At 36.6% G+C, this 25,518-nt stretch overlaps 2 protein-coding genes and 1 non-coding gene across 3 annotated transcripts; 1 reads left to right on the forward strand and 2 right to left on the reverse strand.

Annotated features, from left to right (window-relative positions):
* Nucleotides 1–354: 354 nt before the first annotated feature.
* LOC118344408 lies at nucleotides 355–461 on the reverse strand. The gene has a single exon (XR_004798179.1). It is a non-coding gene; the product is annotated as a small nucleolar RNA Z152/R70/R12 (small nucleolar RNA).
* Nucleotides 462–7,290: 6,829 nt separating this feature from the next.
* On the forward strand, nucleotides 7,291–9,157 carry LOC108981626 (uncharacterized protein At1g27050-like). Its single transcript, XM_018952856.2, has 2 exons — nucleotides 7,291–7,784; nucleotides 8,777–9,157. The coding sequence occupies exons 1-2, from the start codon at nucleotides 7,431–7,433 to the stop codon at nucleotides 9,023–9,025; spliced, it is 603 nt and encodes a 200-aa protein (XP_018808401.1). The 5' UTR covers nucleotides 7,291–7,430; the 3' UTR covers nucleotides 9,026–9,157.
* Nucleotides 9,158–11,376: 2,219 nt separating this feature from the next.
* Nucleotides 11,377–22,534, reverse strand: LOC108981628 (protein PTST homolog 2, chloroplastic). The gene is made up of 8 exons (XM_018952859.2): nucleotides 21,748–22,534; nucleotides 21,226–21,391; nucleotides 20,470–20,665; nucleotides 20,143–20,381; nucleotides 18,856–19,001; nucleotides 18,623–18,770; nucleotides 11,851–11,919; nucleotides 11,377–11,757 (listed from the first exon to the last, which is right to left on the reverse strand). Exons 1-8 carry the CDS (start codon nucleotides 22,332–22,334, stop codon nucleotides 11,662–11,664), a joined length of 1,647 nt encoding a protein of 548 aa, XP_018808404.1. The 5' UTR covers nucleotides 22,335–22,534; the 3' UTR covers nucleotides 11,377–11,661.
* Between the last annotated feature and the right edge of the window lie 2,984 nt (nucleotides 22,535–25,518).

Here is a 25,518-nt window from a genome sequence, read left to right on the forward strand (position 1 = left end):
GAGAATATACCACTCACAAACTTGAGTTGCCAAAATCACAAACTTGTTCAAGCATTGTGCCCATCATCCCAAGTTCCTGATTATTACTAATTATGGGTTTCATAAGGTTGATGACAGGGAAGTACCATAAACAAGTATAATTGCTATCTCAACCTATCGGTACAAAGTAGCACTTGGGAGAGTTCCAGAATTGGTGATGGACGCAACTCCATTCACATCCCATCTACATATCATATTCCAAAACCCCACCAAAAAAGAAAAATACAAAATCAATCTCCCACTCATGTTAAAAAACCATGCAGTTTCAAAGGACATTTAATATCAAATAGCAATGGATTATTTTTCTGGGACTGGTGTGATCAGTGGAAGGAGAAGTCGTTTAATAAAATGGGCTCATGGAGAGAAATCAATCTCATCCTCTGCCCCAAAACACAATTAGTGTTTAATCTCATCATAGCATACACATCCCAAAAAATATATTTGTGAAATAATAAAAAGATCATTCCAAAAAAAACAAAAACAAATGGGAAAAAAATATTGAAACTTCAAAATGAGGGCTACACACAGACTGCAATTTTTGGACACACAATTTCCTTTTATATCAGGAATTCCATCAAATAGTTGATGGGCACAAAAAACATACTCAAACCTCAAGCAAATGTTAGCAGAAAACAACCTCCATACTAGGGCTGAGCAAAAATCCGACAATCCGACTCCGAATCCGACTCCGCTCCAGCTCCGCTCCGACTCTGCTCCGACTCGACTCCGACTTGTCGGAGTCGGAGTCGGAGTCGGAGTCATTGATGAACCGACTCCGGCTCCGCTCCGATCCGACTCCGACCCTCCGCCTCCGACGTGACCCTCCGACTCCGCCTCCGCCTCCGCCTCCGATTTTATACATATTTTATAAAAATATGTGTTTTTCTATATATTAATTATTTAAATTTTACACAACTATATCTTATATAATTAGTTAAACTCAATAATATACTAGTTAAATAATATATTTATACTATAATATATAGACTAAATTTACTAATAATAGTTTAGTATATGACTAGATGTAAATATCATACTACTAAAAATTTACAATATTACTACCATGTTGTTCTAAATTACTAATGTATAAATATAATAGCATGTAATACTAATGTATATATAATATACTATAAACACTAAGATGCATAATAACATCAACATGTAATATTGTAATACATATACTAATGAATAAACACTAATCTATAAATTTATAATAACATATAATACTAATGTATAATAACTAAAGTATTATTCATATAAATTTTATATAACAATATCTTGTATTAATTATATTTTTTGACCTAATAAATTCTCAACATATTCATTTTGATAAATATATTAGTAATTCTAATATACATTAGTATAATAATTAGATTTATGGCCTAATACTAATACTATTAGTAAACCACTTTAAGCCTATATATAAATTACTATATAAAGCACTATAGTATTAATTACTAATACTATATTACTATGTGATACTATTAACTATAGTGATATATTAGTATTAGACATTAGTATACTAATACTATCAGTGATATAGTTAGTGTAATATAATAATATTTATACTAATACTATTATATAGTTATACTAAATTAAAATCACTATAGCAAATATTAATATATAGTTATGCTAATCGCTATAACTAATACTAATACTAATATAGACTATAGTTATAACTTATAGTATTATAACTTATACTAATATATTATATAGTTATACTAAATCACTATAACTAATACTAATATAGTTATACTAATCACTATAATTATATATAGTATTAATATCACTATTAGTATAATACTATAATATATAGTATTAATAATAACTAATACTAATATAATTATTAGTATAACTAATATTTATATATATTAATATATATATCAAGTATAAGAGATTAGAGATTTAATATATATATATATATCAAGTATATTAGTTTATTATTAATATTTCGGTGCTTTTTTTTTAATATTCATATATAATAATATATATCATATATTTTTTTTATAAATTTTCATATATATATAATATATAAAATAGATTTATATTAGTTAGTATACTACTATACAATACGGCGTCGTTTCTATTGCAATAGGACTTTCTTTTTAATTTTTGAATGCATGTTAGTATGTTACTTGTTTTATTTAGTTGTATTTTTTGTTATAATCAAAAGTTTAATTAATTTAGATTGTAATGTTGAGAAAATTGAAATTTAAAAGCTCACAATTTTTTTTTTTAAAAAAAAAAGTGGGTCAAATATGAAGTTAAAAAAGATAAAAATAATAATAAAAAAATCCGACTCCGCTCCGACAAGTCGGAGTCGGAGTCGGAGTCGGAGCGGATTTTATATGTTTCGGAGTTGGAGTCGGAGGTCGGATTCGACCTCCGACAAAGTCGGAGTCGGAGTCGGAGGTTGGGCCCTCCGACTCCGAAAGTGTCGGTGCTCAGCCCTACTCCATACAACAAATTTAACAAACCACTATCTGCAGATAAACGGCAGAGTTCTCCCTACTCTGCTTCACCTCTCTCTCTCTCGCTCGCTAGCTTCGATGCTATTGATACAGACTTGAAGAAAATGTTGATCGCAGAGAAGAACGCAAGGAAGAAAGAGACTAACTTTGAGGCGAGGCGAGCGCCGAAGAGACTGGAGGCGGCTTTTTCAGCTTGGATTCCACAACTCCAACTGGGTATAATTTAGATGCTCTGTCTGAAACATGATCACTCAGGTGTTCTAAGGGAAGATTTTTTTTTCCCTTTTGGATGTGATTAGAAATAAGAGTGGAGGAAGGGGTTTGGGTTGAAAGGGCTCTGGATATGTATGAGAATATTGTGAAGGAGGTTGAAGATAAAAACCAAAAGCTAAGAGAGAAGAGAGACACGGGAATGAGAAGGAACTAACAGACGGGATCTGCTATGAGGGAAGAGAGAGGAGAGAGACGAAAGTTAAGACGGTCATTCGGGAACTCGTTGAACCGAACTGTGACTAGGATTAAACTGGGTTGGTACACATCAAGTGTGCTGTGTAAGTCTCACGAACTGGCAGCTGAGTAGCATTTTTCATTTAAAAAACATAAATTTAATAGTGTTAATTTTTTTAAAATTAAAAAATAAAAATAAAATAAAATATATTAGGGTCAAATTCAAGAATAAACTAGCATTTTCTCTTTTTAAAATGATTGTATTTATTAGAGGTGGGTAGCGGGGGCCCGCCCCCTGCCTCCGTCTGCCCCCCACCTCCGTCTACCCCGCCCCACATGAAGGACCCTAGCGGGGGCGGGGGGGCAGGCTGACCCCAACAGGACCCCGCCTCGCACCCCGTTCCGCATCCTCTCATATTTATAATAAAAAATATTATTTTTTATATTTATATAAATAATTTATATAAATATATTATATATTAATATATACAATTTGTTAAAAACTTGAATTCAAGTTAATAAATTGTATTGGCCTCCTAAACCAACATTTATATAAGAGGCCAAGGCAATACAAAATACAACTCTAATGAGTTTATATTTTTTTGAATAAAATTTATAATTACATTATATTATAATTTGGGTTTAAAAAATATTTTAGACAAAAAAAAAAATTATAGACCTAATAAATCAATGGGTTGAGTGGGGGTGAGGGGAGGGGGTGCCCCCACCCTGCACCATGCTTGTAGCACCCCTAATATTTATCAATTTTTCAACTAAGAGTATTGGTAGTGGACTAGTTAAATGCCAATACATCTTCATACTTTGACTAGGCATAAGTAAAATCATCTATATTAGACTAGCCAAACCACTAAAACTCAACATATGAGCATTGGCAATGGCTAGGTCTAAAATTTTACTAGAATCTTAACTTTTGGCTAGAATATTAACTTTTGACTAGTTGAGTCCATATTGGATTAACTATCTTAAAGTGAAAATAATAATATAATATTATATATTTTGATATTATTTTACAATTTTTTTTTATATTTTATAAATACACTTCATATATTAATTAATCATTTATATTTTCCTTAAAATTATTGTTTCCTCAACCTATTTCTTATGCAATGTGTCTAAAATTGTAAGTGTAATCAAAAGGAAATCAAAAGACAAAAGGAATTGAGACAAAACTCTATTCTCATTCATGAAAAGGAATCAAAAATACAAATGCTGACCTACTAAAATTCAGACCTTCTAATATGTCTACTACACTAAAATTCAGACCTACTAAAAATACTAAGAAGGACACTATAACAGAAATTTATTTACAAGCAACTAGCCAAAACTAATTTCATAGTCCACAAATAAATGCCAACACATTTCTTTTAGGCACCAACATAGTCCACAGTCCACAGTCCAACATTAGTGTTCTCAACACAGTCCACAGTCTGACATATGAATATAATGAACATTAGTATTGAGCAAGACAGTTCACAAATAAATACAAACACATTCGACAGTCCAACATAGTCCATAGTCCACAGTCCAACAAAAGGGTCCTTTTCTTTTTTGTTTGTACAATTAGCTGGGAAAAGCTTCTACTTTCTGCACAGAATAGAGGCAAAACATATTAATGAACAAAAAAAGAAACCTTCCAAACCTTAAGTTCTAGCTAAGAAGCAGTTTGAGGTTCCTTATATGCTCATTGAATGGTTCTACTTGATGTTGCTGAAGCCAACAAGGAAGCAAAGCTAAATCCCGTAACAATTATAGCTTGCCAGAAACACTTTAATAAGCAAATACTTAGAAAATAGAATGACAAACTAATTGATTATGTTAGAGGTCTGGTCCTTTCCTCTCAAATTCCACCACAAAACAATGAAAAGTTGTTCACCTATATTACTTAATAAATTTTTTTTAAAAAAATCCAAATGACAACCGACGGAAATTGATCGAAATTTCCAAATGGCTTCCAGTCCTCTTTTGGACATCAATGCTTGAGAACTCACTCAATACAATACTACTGTGTATACGATTTACTTGTGATATCTTGATGGATTGACATCTTGTTGCTGACTGTCATTTTGCTTGTAGGAGTTTTATACTAGCATGTGCTCAGATGTAGTTTTGGTCTTGAGTACTGTCTAGCATGCATGAACGAATGTACGTAGAAAAGAAGAGGGCACTCGAGTCTTCCCAGGTAGATTAATTGAACAGTTGTTATTAGTGACTGAATTTGTAAATATCAACATTATAGAACTCTACAAATGCAACACACACACACACATATATATATATATATATATATATATCTAAAGGTGAAATCCTAACTTCATGTCTCGGTTTTTTAGTTTAAACAAAATTTCATGAAATTAAAAGAAGTGTGACAAGAAGACTGTAAAACTAGATGATGAGCTTGTAAAACTATATTGTGATAAAATGACCAACAAGGCCCAAAAAAAAATCCATCACTTAAATCCCTTACTCATACAAAACCCTCTCCTTTGAAAAAAAAAAAAAAAAAATCAAATCGTTTCTTCTCTCCTCTTCCACCTAGGTAGCCAACCTCATTTAGCATCTCTCACTTAACATAACTCCATTGATAAGCATTAAATAAACTCAAAAAAGTACATCAATGTGATATAAATTTAACATTCACAGTTCATAAACAGGAAGTGCCTCAAAACCAGAAGAAACCGATAGTACTAGAATAAAAAAAATCTTCTTGCAAACAATACCCAAATCGCGAAACACACGGCAAAATCAAAATTACAAATCAGTTTGTAAAAAATACCCAAAACGCGATTTTCTTGTGATGGATTTGTGGAGGAATGCACAACCTTCTGGACGACGCTTCATTGGCAAGGAAAGGGGTTCAACAGATGAATGGTCCTTGCAAAGTAAAAAGCACGGTGACTCAATCACTCGATGAAAAGGAAATGGGAGAAAGGAGAGGGTGCGATTCGGCGTGAGAGAAAAGGAAGAGAAAAAAAAAATGGAAGACGACGGCAACATAGACGATCGACGGAGGGAAGGGTCCGTGCAGGTTGAAGAAGATGAAGATGAAGGATCAACGTGCTGGAAGCTTTTGGGAGAAGAAAGGAAAAACGAGGGAAATTGGACTCTTCGGGATGAGGAAAGAGAAAAGAATGAGGGAAAGTGAGAGGGAGGTAGATAAAATAATAAAATATTGCTTTCCATAGTGAACAGTAACTTGCCATGTTTGGAGAGGACTTAAGATTTACTGTAACTCAAGTCTTAAGCTTTGGACCATTGGCTAATCCAATATAGAGACTTTTTCTCACATCTAGCTAAAATTTAGACTTGTATTGGCATTTGGCTAGTCCATTACCAATGCTCTGAGTTATAGTAAATTAAACTTTCTAGTCATCTTTGGCTAGCACTACTCACTCACCAAAGTAATATTTTAATATTTCTAACAACCATTATATTTTAATCTTATATCAAGTGTGCGAGTTTTGAAGTTTTTGACCTATCATACATTATGAAAAAATCTAATTGTAAGAGATTATGCACATTAATACGCTCACACATTCAATATGATTAGTCAAAAGTAAATTTTATTGAAAGCAATGCTAATTTGAATTTAAAATATGAAAGCAACAATATTAGTACGCAGATTGATACACAAACTTACTTGTACATAGTAAAACTCATACATTATATACATAAATGTTACTTTTCATACCCTTTCTATTTTGTAATATTTTACATCCATTTCAAAAATTTATACATTATTTTAATGTTTATATTATCTAATTATTTTAAGCTCTATATTATCCATTTTAATTTTAATAAATAGTCCGTTATTTTCTATCTTATTCTATTTTATTAATAATAATTAAATTATGAAATTAAAATTAAATTATTAATTAATATATAAAACGTATTACAAAATATTAAAAAAATTTATATAATATTATTAAAATATATAATATTATATTATTATTATCTAATATAAATTTATCTGTTATAGCGAAAACTTAAATTTCTAGCCATTGATAAACTTAAATTTATCAAATATCTTTACATTTTGGAACATATCAACTATTATTAAGGACATCCAGCACTTATCAAATTTTCATCAAAACTGAAAATTTGTCAAGATTCATCGGTCCCAAAATCGATGTGCGCACTCTGTTGCGCAGTGGGCAGCATACCTATAGATAATATTCCTAGTTGGTTTTTGTATATTGATAGTGGAAAGGACCCTCCTCAAACTCTGTAATTTTTCTTTTATATATCATATACTTGATTAGAAAAAACTAAAAATAAAAAATGCTCTAAGATTAAAAAAAAAGATAACCTTTTGCACTAACGGCAGGCAAACCAACATTTTCCATGAAAGAACCCCTGCATCGGCAGCCAGCAGCTCAAAAGTAGGCAGATGTGGTAGATAACAGCTAGAGTCTCCACGTCGCAAGACCCGGTTCACTCTCTTCACGGAGAATCATGAACCGAAACCGAAAGCGTGACAAACCCTACTTTTCCCGCCACGTCCCCGCCTCCCTCTCAAAACGCCGTCGTCACATGCCTTCCCACCCTCTTCTAGGCGACGATGGAGACGTTGTCGACACTCCGATTGCGAAGCCGGCACCGGCGCCGGCGCTTGTTGTCATGGGCCTCCCCGTTGACTGCTCTGTCCTGGACGTTAAGTCCCGGTTCGAGATCTATGGCTCCATTTCCCGGATCCGAATCGACCGCGATGGGTCCGCGTACATCATGTATCGTACCAAGGACTCCGCCGAAGCCGCCATTGCCGCTGCCCTAGACCCCTCTTTCGGCATCACCGTCGATTCCACAGAAGTACTCTCTCTCTCTCTCTCTCTCTCTCTCTACCTATGTGCGTTTGGTTGCTAAGAAAGTGTAGAAAATTTAGTCGAGGAACAGTTAAGTTGGAACCAGATGTTTTTTAATTCATTGATTTATGGAGGGGTGATTACTTTAAAAAAAAAAATTATGGAGGGGTGATTGGGCTCAATTTTGGTTGATTTATTTGAATTAAATGCAATGCAAACAATGTTGAATACCCTTCTGTGACTGTTTCGGTTAAGAGGAACGAAATATTTCGATATGAATATTGTTTTGGTGTACCGTTTCAGTATAGACTATATATAGATAAATTAATTATATATGTATAAATTATATTTCAAAATAACGAGTCTTAAAACACATAAGAATTTTCAGATGTTAGAATTGGAATGAAAAACGAAAAAAAACAGAATTTTTACATTAATTACAAAAATATCACAACCATGCCGGTACACCAAAATGCACCGAAATTGCCAGTACACCGAAAACTGGTCGGTATTGACTGAAACACGCTGAAATGGCCGGTATTTGACTCGGTACGAAACATCTACCTCCCCTGTGCCGATTATTGTTCCGGCACGGTAAATTCCAGCCATACCGAGTACCGTACAATATTCAAAACATTGAATGCAAAGCATCAAAAGCAAGATTTTTTTAATGATTTTTTCCAAGTACCCAAACGGAGTATTACTTTAAAATTCTGGGAACTCTGCCAGCAATTATTTTAGAAGAGAGAGCTGAAATTGGAAATGTTAAAGTTTTGGCCACGTTAAAAACTTGGGGAAATCAAAATAAGCATCCTTTCAGCTTCCTAATGAAATCGCATCTTGTGTGAGAACTGTGTTTTTTACTTTTGGGAAACCGAACTGGGTTCTAAGCTTACTTTCTCAATGTAATTTTATTGTTTTCGTCTGTTTTCTTGGCAACCAAAGCAAGGGGATCCTTTTTCTTGGCTTTTGAGTATTGAGTGAGGGCATATGTTGCAGGTAAAGGTGATGTGGGCAACCGATCCTCTTGCCCTCTGGAGGCAAGGAGTTGGGCTTGGTGCCAGCAAGGGTAATGGCTCATCCTCGTCCAAGCTTCTGCGGGCCGAGGTACCTCTGAGCAGACATGGTAGAGGTAATAAACTTGCTTCAGCTATAGTGAAGCCCAGAAGTAGTAATTATGGTTCTTCTAGTGTTTCAGAAGTGCCTTTTAGGGGTAGAGAAATCGTGGCTTATGATGATATACTGTAAGTATAGAATTGGTTTAGGGATTAATCTATTTTGTATTGAGTGAATGGATTTTAGGTCTAGCTATAGATAGAATTTTTATGTATAGTAGACCTAAAGCTGCCTTATTTATTTATTTATTTTGGCTTTTTCATATTTTGCCGTGCAATTGTTTACGAGTTTGTATTGCCTAAAAAAAAAAGAAAATTGTTTGCAAGTATGGAAGGGTAAAATTCGGTTGTCAGGTTAATTATCAATAAAAAATAAATTCAGTAGTCAGCTTGTAACTTTTATTTTTGATTGGTGTAAGTTGTCAGAGTGTAACTTTAGTGGCCAGACTTCAAAGGGCAGGCTTGCAATTAACTGTAGGCTCAGACATCTTGGGTTCAACTTTGTATAATTCCCTTGATTACCTGATATACGGTTTTGGTAGGACAGTTTTGTGTATTTGGGTTTACCCACCTACACAATCAGAAGGTTTCTACCTTTGTGAGGTTTCACATCATTAAAAAGACAAAGCTTGAATATGTTAAATTAAGCCTGGATTTGGGTGGATTTGAGTTTGATGTTGAGAGTACCAAATAAGAAGTAAGCATGCAGGTTTCCAAGTTCAGCAACCATATCGGCTTTTTGAGGGCCTTTTTGTTCCTCTCTGTTATTATCAGAAGATGCATTTTGTATACATTGTTTGAGAATTGTCTGGAGGGATATTGTTTTGACAGATTAGAGAAAGTAAGAATAGTTTTGAATGAGTTGAGTTGAGTTACCCAGCTAGTTTTGTGTTCCTTCAATTTTAATTTTGCAACTTGATATGGATTTTGAATTTTTTATTTTTTGCAATCCCACCCAAATAATATCACCATTTAAGTTTTCGTGTATTGGATGATGTTTCCCTTTTGAATGCAAGTGGATATCGTTGGTTTCTCACTACTTTTACCTTAATACATATTGAAGTTAGCATTTGAAGCACTTTTGCAATTCAAAACCAAGCAATGGCTTGGGCTGTCAAATTTCATTGCTTTGACGCCCAGAGCATTGCTTGATTCTGGATTATACGTTCTGGCTCGGGATTAAAAAAATCTGCGGCTATTAGTTCTCCGAAAACAATTTTTACCTGATCCGATATATGTTCTTGGGCGCAATTACAGCACACCTGGCTTCACAGGAGGAATCTATACGAACATTATGATAATTGAAGTTGAATGATAAGATATGACCATCATCCCATCCTCGTGGACTTTTGATGGAGGCTTGTCTCATATGATTTCCATTTTTGTTCTTTTGTTTTTTTCTCAATTTTGGTTTTGCCTGTAGTATATAAAAAGTAGAAGTGGCAATATGACAACTCATTAATCTAACACGAACACGACACGATAATAACGGGTTTGGGTTTAGTCTTAACGGGTTCGGATTAAAACGGGTTGACCCGTTAAAAATAAGATTGATTAACAGGTGGATAACGTGTCAACTCGTCTTAACCCGTTATGACTTGTCAAGAAAATTAAAGTTACAATTATACATAAAAAATAAAATTGTTGAGATTTTAATTTCGATATTTATTGTTTGGAATGTAATTTTAGACTTGTAGTTAGTTTTATATTTTTTTTTATAGATATTGTGATTTTAATATTTATATAAAATCATGCTAAACTTAATCAAGTCAAACGATTTAATTTTGGATCTGTTCAACCCATTTACATAAACCGGTTGAAACAGGTCAGGTTAGGTCATGTTAACCTATTTCATAATATTTACTAACGGATTGATACGACACGATTCGTTATCATAATAACTCGTGTTAGAGTTTGAGATTTTGATACAAGAAGCTTAACGAGTTATGTTCGGGTTGATCTATATAGTATAATATACATGCCTGGACATGACAAGAACGCGACTCGTTAACACAATTTGACACTTCTAATAAAATTGTGAAAAAGTCAATATTTTTTTTTAGGAAAAAATAATTTTTTTTCGCTTGCTTGTGCATTTTCCTCTCATTGTTATGAAATAATTGGCAATATGATTGCCATGCTAGAATCATTGGTAAAGATAATATATATATATATATATATATATTCAGAATAATGATATACACAACACATTCTACAACACATGGCACAACAATATTATATAAGGTATTTTTATAAAATAATGTTATTTTTAGAAAATGTTTTACAAAAATACCTCTAATTTAAAACAAAATTGTGTAAAGTGTTGTAAAAAATGTTATGTAAATCATTTTCCATATATTAAATAAAATAAAAAAACTGTTTGCATTAATGGGTTATTACAAACAAAAATACCACTCATCATCCTTTCATTGTCTCCTAATATACTATCAAATGATTAAAAAATTATTTATTATTTTCCACTTATCTATCAATATGAACTTTCAACATATTGCGCTGAATATGATCCATTGTATCACAAATTATATGAACTCTAAAAAAAAAAAAAAAAAACTGTCGAGTAAGATCATTCTGTGTAAGATAGATGTATTTACATCAACAGACAAGGAGAAACAATAAACCATTCGAAAAGACAAGGAAAAGGAAAAGCATCTAAGAGTGTTGCAGATACCCAATCCGCTGAGGTGAAAGAATCAACGAAAAAAAAAAATAAAAATAAAAAGGCCCACCATTAGTATCACAATCGTGCCTTTATGTGACAATAAGCAGATTGTTCTCGTATCCATTGTTTTTGACGATAGGGCGTAGGGGATCAACCCTCCATTCACCGTCGACAATAAACTTGATCTGTACGACCAATTTAAACATGTCAGGAGGCTCAACGTCTAGAAGGAACAGTGCTCATGTCAAACTATTAACCAAGTTGACAATTAGAACTACCTCGTATCTGCCCGGGTACAGCTTGAGGCGAAAAGAAAATAAACCCGTACTTGACTGTTCCATCTTTCTCTGCAAAATAGAACCATCTTTGCATCTTGTGTCAATGTTAACCAACTTAAAGTACCGTTAAGTGTCTTTTTTTTTTGTTGGGGGGGTAAGTCATCAATGACCATTAGTGTCTTTTTCATGATTCCACGGATGATACATCATGCAAAACAACAAACAAACAAAAATCTCATGCAGTCTATTCAAATGAAGATGAATAACTTGAACAATGCCATTTTTTCCAACTGATTCCCATAATAAACCAAGCACTAAACGGCAGAGGTGCATAAAAAAATTTAATTTCCAAAAGAGGGTAAAGTTTCTTCTTCACAAATGACTGAAGCACGCACAATTCACTCACATCTCCGATCTTTGATAAGAATCACAAAAGGTGGCAAACCTACTAAAAGAAAGCTATCCCCCCATCATTTAGCTGCATACATCATTTTGACAGATATAAACTTCCTTTTCAGACAAAATCATCCTAAACATATATACTCTTTTGGAGAAAGGACGTCAAAACACATTTAATTCAAAGCAATCTCTGGTCAGCAAATTATTAGAAGCACAAGCATGCACATTAGAATTGAAGATTTTGGATGAATGATTCATATATTTAGGTAGCACTAAACCTTGAAGAGAAATCTGCCTGTATAATCTAATACTAGGACATAAGAAATGCTTTTCATAAGCCTTTTAATCATCATCACTGATGCAGCACCAAATGATTGAAAGGATGATGATGGATTGGATTATTTTCACTTGCCAATTATTCGATGCCATAATAGGGAATGATGAAAATATGATGTTTACCGTATATATATCTTACCGTAGAGAACATATTACTTGCTCTGTTTAGCACTAGTGTTGCTTGCAACATTAAACATGAGTCTAGTTTAATGTTTTCTTTTTATAGGTAAACAAACCTTTATTGAACAAAGAATAAGGCATATCCAAATACAAAAAAAAAAAAGGACACTGAGTGCCCTAATTAAGAAGGCGCCAAAGAAATAAGAAAATCATGTAGGTACATGCCATTGAAATCAACAGTAATGGCCCAGGTACATAGAGTACTATAGAATAAAGCTTTAAGCTCCTCTAGTGATCTCTCTCTGTCTTCAAACATCCTCGCATTACGCTCCTGCCACAAGCACCACATGATGCATATAGGGATCATCTTTCAAACCGCTTTCACCTGCTGCAAACCTTGTATAGTTGGCCAGCTGGCCAACACTGCCACTACCGTCTCTGACATAACCCAAGCCAACTCTACTCAACCGATCACCTCAGTCCACAGAGCCCTTGCTGTATCACAATGTAAAAGCAGATGGTCCACCGACTCTCCCCCTCCCCTACACATGCAGCACCAATCCGCTATGATAACTCTCATTTTCCTCAAATTATCAGTTGTGAGGATCTTACCCAACGATAATGTCCACACAAAAAATGCAAATTTGGATGGTGCCTTATGTCTCCAAAGTCTTTTCCAAGGGAAATTAGAGTTTGGCTCTTGGGTAAGAACCTTATAGAAAGAGTGAACCGAAAAAGCACATTTCCCCGACGGGTGACCAACACAACCCATCTTCCTGTTGATTGTTGGTTTAACGGAGTACAAGAGGCTGTAAAAATCAGCAAAGCTGTTCATCTCTCAATCTTGAGCTGCTCTACTAAAACTAATATCCCAGTGTATATGTCCACCCGATAACCCCATGACATCCGCCACTGCATCATCTTTATCAGTAGCAATTTGGAATAATGATGGAAAGGCAACTTGTAGGGAGATCTCCCCACACCAAATATCTTTCCAGAATTTAATCCCCCCCCCCCCAAAAAAAAAAAAAAAAGAGTTGGGAGTGTCGAGTAAAAATCCCACATCCTCTTATGATATGTTTCCACAACCCCACTTCATAAGCTCATCTAACTTCATTAGTACCCCATCCCCCCAGCTTCCTCCATATTTATGCTCCATCACCACCTTCCACAAGGCTTCCGATTCCTTGTTATATCTCCACAGCCATTTTTCAAGTAATGCCCAATTAAAGTTCCTCACATTTCTAATACCCAAACCACCATTGGAGATAGGACGACAGACCGTTTCCCACTTCACTAGATGGAATTTGAACTCCTCCCCCATGCCACCCCACAAGAAGTCACGTTGAAGTTTCACAATTCGGTTTGCCACACTCACAGATATATGAAACAGTGAAAAGAAATAAGTTGACAGATTAGAGAGTGTACTCTTGATCAAAGTGATCCTGCCGCCTTTCGATAAATACATTATCTTCCATCCCGCTAATCTCTTTTCTATCTTCTCAATCATCATTTCCCATAAAGGGGACATCCTCGCAACCACCCCCAACGGAAGTCCCAAGTACATCAAAGGAAAAGAGGCTATCTTACACCCCCAATGTGCCAGCCAGCTGCCAAATATTAGGAACATTTCCAATTGGAACCATCACTGATTTATTTAAATTCACTTCCAAACCAAAGATTGCTTCAAAGCAAAGCAGCAAGGCCTTCAACACTTGAATCGGACTAAGATCTGGCTTACAAAAAACAAGTGTATCATCTGCAAACAACTAGTGGGATATATTAATGATACCCCTAATCGGGGTCCCAATCGAAAAGCCATCCACAAAGTCGTTAGTCACCAAAGCCAATGTCATCCTACTTAAACCTTCCGTCACAAGAACAAACAACAGAGGCGACAACAGATCACCTTGTCTTAGGCCTCGCGTACTATGGAAAAAGCCAGTTGGGCTACCATTTATCAATACCGAAAATTTTGCTGTTGATATGCACCAACAAATCCAAGACCGCCATCTCTCTCCAAAACGCACCTCCCAAGGTCTAGAAGGAAGTCTCAGTTAACGTGATCATATGCTTTTTCCATGTTAAGCTTGCAAATGATCCCTGCTATACCATCTTTCAACCCACTGTCCAAACATTTGTTAGCAATGAGAAATGCATCAAGGATTTACCTACCTTTAACAAAGGCATTTTGGAGTTTGGAGATAATCTTCCTCACTACCTCACTCAATCAATTCACAAGTACTTTGGATATGATCTTGTACACCTCATTCAGAAGGCTAATAGGACGAAAATCCTTCACCTCATTATCTCCCATCTTCTTTGGGATCAACGCAATGAAAGCGGTATTTAAACTCCTATCAAATTCTCCAAACATGAACAGTTCCTGAAACACCTTCATAAGATCTTCCTTGACGACATCCCAACATTCTTGGAAGAAACCCATAGAAAAACCGTCAGGCCCTAGAGCCTTGTCTTTGCCCATCTTTCTTACTACTTCAAGGACCTCCTCCTCCTCCTCAAATACCCTCTCCATCCGAGATACATCACTCGGTCCAATGGTATCAAATACAAGGCCATCAAGGAAGGGCCACCATCCCATCGGCTCAAATAGTAGTTGCTCATAGAAACCAACTACATGATCATGGATCGCCTACTCTTCTCTACATTCTAATCCATCAATCTCCAGCATCTCTATATTATTGTTTCTCCTGTGAGAGTTTGCAATACTATGAAAAAACTTCATGCTTCTATCTCCTTCTCTCAACCACAAAAATCTTAATTTTTGCCGCTAAGATGTCTCTTCTAATTATATGATCCTCTCTAGCTCCGCCCCCCAACGACACTTTCCGCTTTATTTCTTCCTAAGTAAGAGGCCTACCCTCTTGAATTCTCTCAATTTCCTGGATCTCCATCAACTTGCACTTTTTGTTCTCCCCTATGTCTCCGAACGATTGCATGTTCCACAACTTCAAGTCTTTTTTTAGTTTTTTCAATTTCACCGCAAGGACGAAACTAGGGGTACCCTCGAACTAGTACGTGGACCACCACTGTCTTACTCTTTCTACAAAACCTTCAGATTTCAACCACATGTTTTCAAATTTGAAATACTGTCATCCTCTACGAATGATTGCATGTTCCACAACTTCAAGTCTTTTTTTAGTGCTTTCAATTTCACCGCAAGGAGGAAACTAGGGGTACCCTCGAACTAGTACATGGACCACCACTGTCTTACTCTTTCTACAAAACCTTTAGATTTCAACTACATGTTTTCAAATTTGAAATACTGTCATCCTCTACGAAGGCCACCACAATCAAGCATGATAGGCCAATGATCCGAACTAACACAAGGCAATCGCTTTTGCCAAACATCCGGGAAGTGACTTTCCCATTCTGGAGATATTAAGAAACAATCCAACCGAGACCATGTTTGATTATTAGCCCACGTGGTTGTACCCCCAGCTAGTGACAGGTCAACCAAGTTCAAGTCAGAGATACACTCCGAGAACTCCACCATTGCTGACCGCCCTCTTCTATTACCTGAAGACTCATTTGGAAATCTAGTAACATTGAAATCTCCCCCAATACACCATGGAAATTCCTACCAGCGATGTACTCCTGCTAACTCATCCCACAAAGAAGGTTTGTTATGTCTAAATTTGGCCCATAGATACCTGTGAAAGCCCATAAGAAGTTACCCGACACTCCTAAAAGAGCAAGCAACCGAGTACATCCTTATGAAATCCTCCAATTTTTCCACTACCCTTCTATCTCACATGACCACAACCCCTCCTGATGCTCCATTAGAAGCCAAATAAACCCAATCCATATGAGCACAGCTCCATAAGCTTCTCAATATTTTCCTATTGGTCTTCTTCAACTTAGTCTCTTGTAGACATACAATGTTCGCCTTCCACTTATGAAGCAAATTCTTAATTTGCATATGTTTATTGGCCTCGTTGAGCCAGCGAACATTCCACGACACAATCTTTGGTCTCATTGGGAAAAGACTAGCCCCTTCCCTTTCAACCTGCTCTTGTTGGCAATACCCTTGAAATTCATAGATCACGTCAATCTCTTGAGTTCACGCTGTTTTTTGGAGCCCGCATTACTTTGTTGTTTATGCCCCGCTTCAATGGCTGTAAACAAGGCCATAAACTGTTCCTCATAACTTTCGCACTTTAAACCCACAAATTTATGGATTTCTTTCACCTTATCAATGACCCAATCCGAGACTTCAGGAAGACCAAGATACATTAAGTTCAGAGGCAACGGATCCACCTCCCTATTGTCCACTTGTGTATCTCGAATCTCTTCCATCAACTAGTGCTCACCCATGGCTTGGACAAAACTCTGAGAGAAGTCATCAATAAATAACACCAATTCCGCTCCATTAACCGTGAACTCCCCCTCCTTCAGATCGACCATAGTTTCTTCCACGACCTAGACAGAAAGGTTAGCCAAGGACACCCCATCCTCCTCGCACCTCATCGACATTATCTAGTCTCCCAACGGCAGAGAAAAGCCCCCAAACAGAGTTAGCAGAGCTTCCCACACATGAAGGCCAACAAATGGGTTTGTCGGTGACGCCCCTACCTCCTCGCAACTCATCGGCAAAGTCAAGACCCCAAACGACAAAGAATCACCACCATACAGAGGCCGTGAAACAATCGCATCTTCTAACGCCGAGATACGATCTTCCCACACGGATGGAACATCAACGAAGGGTGCCACTGGCACCGTCGGCAATTTCTGGCTTCCCCCTGGCAACATCACCTACGGCCTCTCCTAGGAGCCTCCTGATGGGCCCATGGGTTGAGGCCCACCCAACTGGCCCTTCCCCTTATCAGAAGGCCCATCCCTTCCTATTACTGGTACCGGCCCATTCACCTTAACCCATTGCAAACCCTCCCCATTCTTCTGTTTAAAAGGGCTTGGTTCCAGGCCCGACCCATTCCCTTTATAACCCCTTTGCCTTAAAACATCACCTTCCTTATTTTGCCCACACTTCTTTTTTATTTCAGCAATCTCCTTCTGCAGAAACTGCAAAAAACTCATCACTTCTTCCCACATGCTGCAGACGTCCCACTCCTCCCTGCCATTTCCACCATTTCGTACAAGATGAAGGGCTCGACGCTACTTACTGTCAGAGAAACTAACGCCACCTCCACCCCTACTCTAGTCATGGTAGCTAGTCTTGGGAACCAACGCCTCCTTGTAGGACACAGGCTGCGCCGCCACCTTCTACTGCCGTGAAGACCCCCCCCCCTAAAAGACCCCCCCGCTTCTGCCTTCCTACAAGCACTCACCCAGTGCCTCCCTCAACCTTCTCCATCCTCTCCCCCCCGCCCTTTTAGGTATGAAGATGAAATTTCTTCTACCACCCTCACCATGTTCAGTAACCACCACATAACGACCCCGAGAATTCATGCACTTCTGAGCTAAAAAGCTGCGATAACCTTCTCTAATGGTGCTATAGACCTCCTTCTTCTCCCCTCTCAAGCAAACCTCCAGTGCCTTCTGAAGCCAAACCACAGCACTAGATTCCACCGTAATCTCATGGTCCTTCTTCCATCCTCTCTCAATAATATGTAGCAAACCACCTTCCTTTACTAATAAAAAGACTTTGGAGTCTATCAACAGCTCCCTAGTGAAACCCATCAAAACCACCTCCACGTTAAAATAGAAAAAACATCGCCAGTTCTATACAGGAAAATTTTCCCACATGTACAAAGAGAAAATCACTTTAGGAGAGTGGAAAAGCAATCACAATAAAAATATTATATTGCCAAAACTAGTCATTGTGTGTGACTATATGAAAGAGTAGTGCTACCCTAGTTTAATGTTACCATAGATTCATTTTTCTTACATATATCACTAACTCAAATTGATATATCAATGCAAGATGAGATCAAACCTGGGTAGCCCAACCATCGAATGAACCTGCTAAGAGCACCACAGAGGCTGGATTGACCCAAACTATGCATGTAGTACGAAGATGTTGTAAAGCCCTACGATTATCATCAATTCTCTTTTGTTTCTCCTCCACCATCTTTTGAGCATCACTGAAAATAAAGATAAAAAGACTGTCACATTGTGAGGGCATGTTAGAGGTATATATCTTGGTAAATGAACATAAATCCTGCACACATTATTGCCAGTGCCATCTTTCCCTCTAGTACTGCTAACTTTGCACGTATTGACCGTAATCTGCCTTGAGCATTCATGATCTCATTTTCCTGGAACTCCCAAGCATCAGAAAGGTTCCGCAACTCCTTTGGGGAGCTTTCATGACCCTAGAGAAAATACAAAAATTCATATAGAAGATGATAAAAGAAATATCCCCCACAAGAAATGTTCAAACTACAGTCACGGTATGAAAAAGCTTTCTAGAGAAACTGAGTGCATAGCTTAATTTTCTCAAAATACGAATAGTTTGGAAGTGTAAAGCTTCATCCCTTCCTCGCAAGAAATAAATTTCATACACCAGAAATTCATCAAGAGTTTTATTTTACCCAACTTTGTAAACCATCAAGCAGGATCAATCCAATATTTTTTACCATTCAAAATAAAAAAAATTGGTAAGTAAGAAAATTTATAGATCCTCATAATTAGGCAAAGCCCAAGTACGACCACCATTCAAATTTAACTACCACCAATTGATAAATGCTCCAGAGCCCATTATTTTATGAGCCTCCAATATTCTGCAATCATGCAGATGAGCACATTTATCCCTCAAGACTCTCCCCTCCCTCTCTCTTTGTAGGGGGGAGTGTTTTAAAACGGCTCTTCCCAATAGCTTATCTAAACTTTCATCTAAAATAACTAACCAAAACCCACTTTTTTTTTAGCTAACAACTTTTACAATACACCATACATCAACTTATCTATTCTTTCTCTATATCATTTAAATATCCTTTCTTTCTTCTTTCTTTATTCATTTTAAAAAATTTCTCTAACTACTGCTAAATTTGTAATATTCTTAGATATTTCAATATTTCTCATATATTAATGTGATTACAATATCTCTCTGTTGTCAAAATGGCATCAATAGCCCAATAAATATTAAAAAAGAAAAAAAATATAGTAAAAACTCATTATCCTATTTTTTGTAAACTTTTAATCCTTTTTTCATGTTTTTCAAAGTTTCTATCATGAGTACTTTTTATTAAAATAAATTATTCTAATAATATTATAATCTTTTCATGTTATATGAATAAATGTATAAATGTGAGAAATATAAAAGACAATAAGGAAGAAAGAAATAATAAAAAATGTTTACATAGATGAATAGTGTATGTTAAATATAGATAATCACTTTAGCTCATATGTATTTTGCATTGATTTTAGATAATCCAATGGAAACCTTATTTTGAAATATTGTTAGTTATTTTACATAAAAATGCCAAATAGATAAGCCATTGTGAGTGCTCTTACCTGCTGTGACATAGCCTTATCAGCATTTGACCTCAATGAGAGAAGAACAAAGGAAAGCTCTGACTCCAGGTGCTGAAGTCGACTCCGTATTTCATTGTGATTAATCTCTTTTGGAGATGAGCCCAATTCTTTCACTGTGTTAAAAGATTCACCAGTAACATCTCTTATTTCAAGAATCTTGTCTCCTGAACCATCCATTGGCCCTTCCGTCCTAGTTTCGTTGTAAGCAATTTCAGCAGCTGTAAATTGTGTTAATAAAAAGCAATCAGTTAAGCCAATCCGAGAGCCCATGAAACCACCAGATATTAGTGTTGGAAAATAAAACACCTTCAAAACTGGCATCAGAAAAGCCTGCCCTCTGAATGCTCCAAGTTCTCCACATGTCTGGCTTAAGTGAGTTTACTAAACCATCACCATCTAACAAAGATCTGTTCTGATCCAGCTTGCCTCGCAAATCATTTTCAATGTGCATATTGGAACTTAAAGAAGTCAATTCACTGCTGCTTTCCGGTCTAGCAACTGTCTTTTGCGATGTAACAAACACCACATGTTTTGATTTAGAAATTTCTTTTTACAGGTAAAAAAAAAATGTATTGAGAAATTTCTACTAGCAAAGGATATGAAATCAAGCAATTAAACCTAGAATCATGAACATATCTCTAAATCAGGATGCTATGATAAAGACCCCCACTTGACCAGAGATTCTACTAAAACATTATTTATCACCTTTTAAGTTAAACACAGCTCAGTGACACCTCTTTAAAAATACCACCATAGAGTTGTGGTCACAACAACCTTTTGCTCATACTTTGGAATTCTATGTACTGAAACTACCTCGAAAGCAGAAAATCAAAACCTAACAAACAATAAAAACAACTCTCAAAACCAAATATCCGAAATCTCTCACAATGACAAGCATCTATTATAGGCGATAAAAAAATACATGCACCTATTCTTGGCGTTATTTAATGAGTAGGAGCGAAATTGAAACACACAGCAATATGAGCAGTGCAAAATGTTCTGATTGAACATCACATCTCAAGAAAACACCAATGCTTCTTAAAATCAACAAAACTAACATACCGTATCTATTGAGGTTCCAGGATGCCAGTCATCTTCACAATGATTACTTGGGAAGTGAGCATCATTTCCTTGCTCTCTCAATCCAAACCCAAAAGTCATATTTCTTTGTTTCTCCAATCGATTCAATATACCCTCAATCCCAGACTCATCCTCTACAGCTGTTTCCCTATGCAAATATCATTAAGTTAGATGGCCCTTCCAAGAAATGCATGATTAATTTGATTGCTAAAAATCAAGTTGTATGCAAAAACCCCAAGATTTGGAACCTTGTACCATTTTATAATTAACATGAATGCTTAAGCATAAAAAATCAACATTTACAACAGCTGACTCCCCAGAAGGCAGCAAGCAGATTGAAAATTCAGCCAAGAATGCATATTCCTATCATAGTTGCTAAAGGCAAACCATTAAAAGAGCTCTAGACTCAAATTCTTAGTTCGGGGCATACGACTTTTGCATATAAAACTAGGAAAAAAAAAAGAAAACGCAAACAAGACTACAAGAGCATTGTGTGACCCTCACAGTGATCTACCAGACGACGAGGCTGGGGGAGAAGAATTTCCTGAAAAACTAGGAACCATCCCAGAGCTCCGAATTCCGTTTACCACCGAATTAAAAACACCACCACATTCTTTATCCGCTGAGGAAGAATAAGAAACCCCAGTAGGAACATTATCTTGGACCTTCTCGTTCTCCTCATCGTTCAAATCCCAGCCAAGCGAGAGCCAACCACCTCTATCCACGATAGCATCCACCAAGTCCATCCTCCCGGCTTCAACCAGTTCTTTCTTGCTCGGAAACGCCTCCGGACTCCTCGACTCCTTCATAAACTCCAAAATCTCGCCCTCCAAAGCAAAATCCCCCTCGCTATCCCACTTCAGACACCTCCTCGCAAGGCCAGAAAAACGACCAGGTTCACCGCCCCCACCACAACCACCGTTCTTCTTCGGCGCAACAGAACTCAGATGCGCAAACCGCTCCCGTAATCGTTTCCTTCTTATCGAAGCAACCAGGAGAATGGAGCGGGTGGAGTGAGACTGAGAGCTCAAATTTGGGAGCGAGCAGGAGGAGACGAGGAGGTGAGTAGAAAAGGTTGTGAGGGAGAGCATGGCTCAGGCATTTCGTCGAACACCGGAAAGCTAAAGGCGACGACAGGATTAGAAGGGCAAAAGAAGGTTGAGGACACAGAAAAGGGAGAGGAGAGGTGGCAAGCAACGAACAATGCCACTGGAAAGCGCAACGCGCATTTAAATCCAATCCAATCCAATTGCTCAGATTGGTGTGCGTAGCGTGTTTATTATTTATCAACAGTGTCACATTTTTGGGCGGGGAAAGACAACTAATGACAGAATCCTATCGATTAACTTAGGGCTTCGATCAGGGCTTCGATCAGTCCTACCTTGCCTCCTACCACCGTGTTAGACCCTCACGTCGAGTTATCTCTGGATGTTGCACATGTCCTAATCATGGTGGGAACATACACCTTAGCTAAGCCGCAAGCATGCCTTGGCTCGTGGGGTGACACGCACGGGACGCCCAGCATGCATGCATGCCTTGGCCCGCACCCAACATGCAGGCTAGTGAGGTTAGTGAGCGCCTTCCCATGCGAGCAGGCATGCACCGCGCGCTCATGCACGCAGCAATGCGCGAAACACTGCATCACGCAGCATTGCGCGTCGCGTGCTCATGAGCGTTCCAGTGCGCAGGCCCATGCCCACACTTATGGGCCACGTGGCCCTGCACGCGCCCATGTGCTGCAAGGCCATGCGCCGCATAGCCAGCCCGCGCGAGCTCGCACACGCACAGCCCCTGCTGCACGCTAGTGAGGTTAGTGGCATGTCATCCAGCGCACGGCTTCAACCCGTGCCTTGCAAGCTAGGCTAGTGGCATGCCCACCAAACATGTCATCAAACGCATGGCTCCAGCCCATGCCTTGCAGCTTCAACGCCCAAACCACCAGCTTGGGCCATGCAGAGTCACCGTCTAGGCCACCAGCCTGGGCCATGCAGCGCATCAACATGGCTCACCATCAGCAAGCCATGCTACACCACTTAGCCATGGACCAGTCCGAAGACCACCATGCATCATCCTAACCCACCATGGGCCCATGCATGCCAAGACCAAGCTTGGTCCATGCCACTATCATGTTTATTTATTTTATTCATTTATTTCCAATGGACCTATTAGAGGTTTCCAACTTGTATTGCTTATAAATAGGACATCCTTCCATTGCTTTAGAATTTTTTGGCAAATTTCCTAGAGGGAAGACTATTGTTTGAGTAATCACAAACCGGTGTCATTGCACTTGGACTTTTTGGGTGAAATTCGTGAATCCCAAAGAGAATCCCAAAGAGAGGATCACACCTTGCAATTGTTTAAATATGTGTGATTCATTTACCTTGTTTTTGCAACTTGGTGCAATTCGTGAATCCAAGTTGTGTTATCATTGTTATTATCTTTTTATCAATATATGAGGTTTATTCAACACTTGTGCAATTCATGAATCAATTGTTGAATTGTTATCTTTGTTCATTTAAGTTCTTAAATATTTTTGTTTTTGTTCTTGAGTGTTCTTCATTGGGTTATTGGTATTCATCACAATTTTGTTTTTCCAATTCATCCAATCCATATTTTCGATCAACCCTAGTGTTTGCCAACTTATCATAATTCATTTGCTTCATCCATTTTACCATAGCCAAATCACACTTTCCTACTTGGTGTAAAGTCCTATTTGGCTACCACTAAAACATTTTTATACGTGGACTCATAATCTTTTTCAATTCAACACCTCTTAATATTTAAACACATCTTCATGTGAGTCTCATAAAATTTATTTTATCTTAACTCATTTTTATTTATGAAGAATTCATTCATCTTAACTCAACACCTAAACCAGCCTTAGTTGGGCTGCATAGGCCAGATTGAGTGAGTAATACGGATCCGGACTAACAAAGACCCGGCAATACTAGGGTCTAGAGGTACCACGTATGAAAATAATTAATTTTTAATCATTATTTTATAATTCTATATAAAATAGAAGGTAGTTTGTAAATTTAAAATTTAAAATTATATTGATCAATTGTTAACGAGTTGTAAAAATTTGTAGATTTATTATTATCTATTTTGAAATAATAATCAATGTTACAATTAAAAATAGTTAATGATACGTGTACGTGTGAATCCATTTGTCGGAGAGCCCGCAGTAGTCAAATATAGGCTTCGTTTGGTTGACGAACTACTCTCGATTTATCTCAACTCATCATTATAATTTTTTTAAATTTCAACACAAAATATAATAAATAATTTAATTTTTTCAAATTTAAAAATAATAATAATATTAAAAAATAATATTCTAACAATATTTTATTAACTCAACTCAACTCAACTCACTTCAACATCAGTCTTTTCATTGGAATTTTTTTTTTTTATGATTAAAAAATACTTTTTTAATAATGTTATAAATTTTTTTTTATTTATTAAAAATATTTAATAGTACTGAAAAAATATATGTAAACAATATATATGTAAAATACATTAAAAGAAGTTGCCAGCGGCGGTCGTAGGGTTACTCATCAAATACAGAGATAACATAAAAAATATCTAGGCTATGCGTGAAAGGCTGGATGATCAAAGTTGCGAGATACGACCGAGGAAGGGAAACTTCATTTTCAAGGGTGTCTAACTTCACTTTCTTTTTTAGAAATGTTGGACATCAGCTTACAGCTGCAGTACATCTCACGTGATGTGTTTTTTTTTTTTTTTCAACACTCAATACATTGGTGTGCAGCGGCTATAGACTGATGTAAATATTTTTCTCTTTCTTTTTAGTCTCGTATGGATATAGAAATATTTTCAACCCATCTCATTTTATCTCATTCTATCATTATAATTTTTTTAAATTTTTATATAAAATATAATAAATAATTCAATTTTTTTAAATTTTAAAATAATAATAATATTAAAAAATAATATTCTAATAATATTTTATTCAACTCATCTAAAATTATCTCATCTCATCTCACTATCTAAATCAGCCAAACTTGAATTCCATTTTCTCAATTGTAATAAAGAGTTTAGAGCGGAGATGAGAGCTTGCACAAAATAAACTTCTACCATATTTCACTCTCAAAATCCGTAGGCGTAAGTTTGAATGTCAAATCATGCAAATCGCAATGTCATTTATTCGTATCATTTATTATTTTGCAAACTATGGATATTCATCTCAAGCAAAACCACCATACTAATTGTTGATTCCAAATTCAAACCACGTTATTTTTAACGCAAAATAGATCA

The sequence above is a fragment of the Juglans regia genome, chromosome 13 (assembly GCF_001411555.2).
Source record: "Juglans regia cultivar Chandler chromosome 13, Walnut 2.0, whole genome shotgun sequence".
NCBI lineage: Eukaryota > Viridiplantae > Streptophyta > Magnoliopsida > Fagales > Juglandaceae > Juglans > Juglans regia.

What these genes read in the sequence shown, in the direction of transcription:
- LOC108981626 (XM_018952856.2), top strand. Translation starts at nt 7,431, where the DNA reads ATGAACCGAAACCGAAAGCGTGACAAACCCTACTTTTCCCGCCACGTC. An exon ending in TCACCGTCGATTCCACAGAA is followed by an intron (nt 7,785 to 8,776) that starts GTACTCTCTCTC and finishes CATATGTTGCAG; the next exon opens with GTAAAGGTGATGTGGGCAAC.
- LOC108981628 (XM_018952859.2), bottom strand. Translation starts at nt 22,334, where the DNA reads ATGCTCTCCCTCACAACCTTTTCTACTCACCTCCTCGTCTCCTCCTGC. An exon ending in ATAAGGCTATGTCACAGCAG is followed by an intron (nt 19,002 to 20,142) that starts GTAAGAGCACTC and finishes TATTTTCTCTAG; the next exon opens with GGTCATGAAAGCTCCCCAAA. An exon ending in TCGATGGTTGGGCTACCCAG is followed by an intron (nt 11,920 to 18,622) that starts GTTTGATCTCAT and finishes TCTATTTTGCAG; the next exon opens with AGAAAGATGGAACAGTCAAG.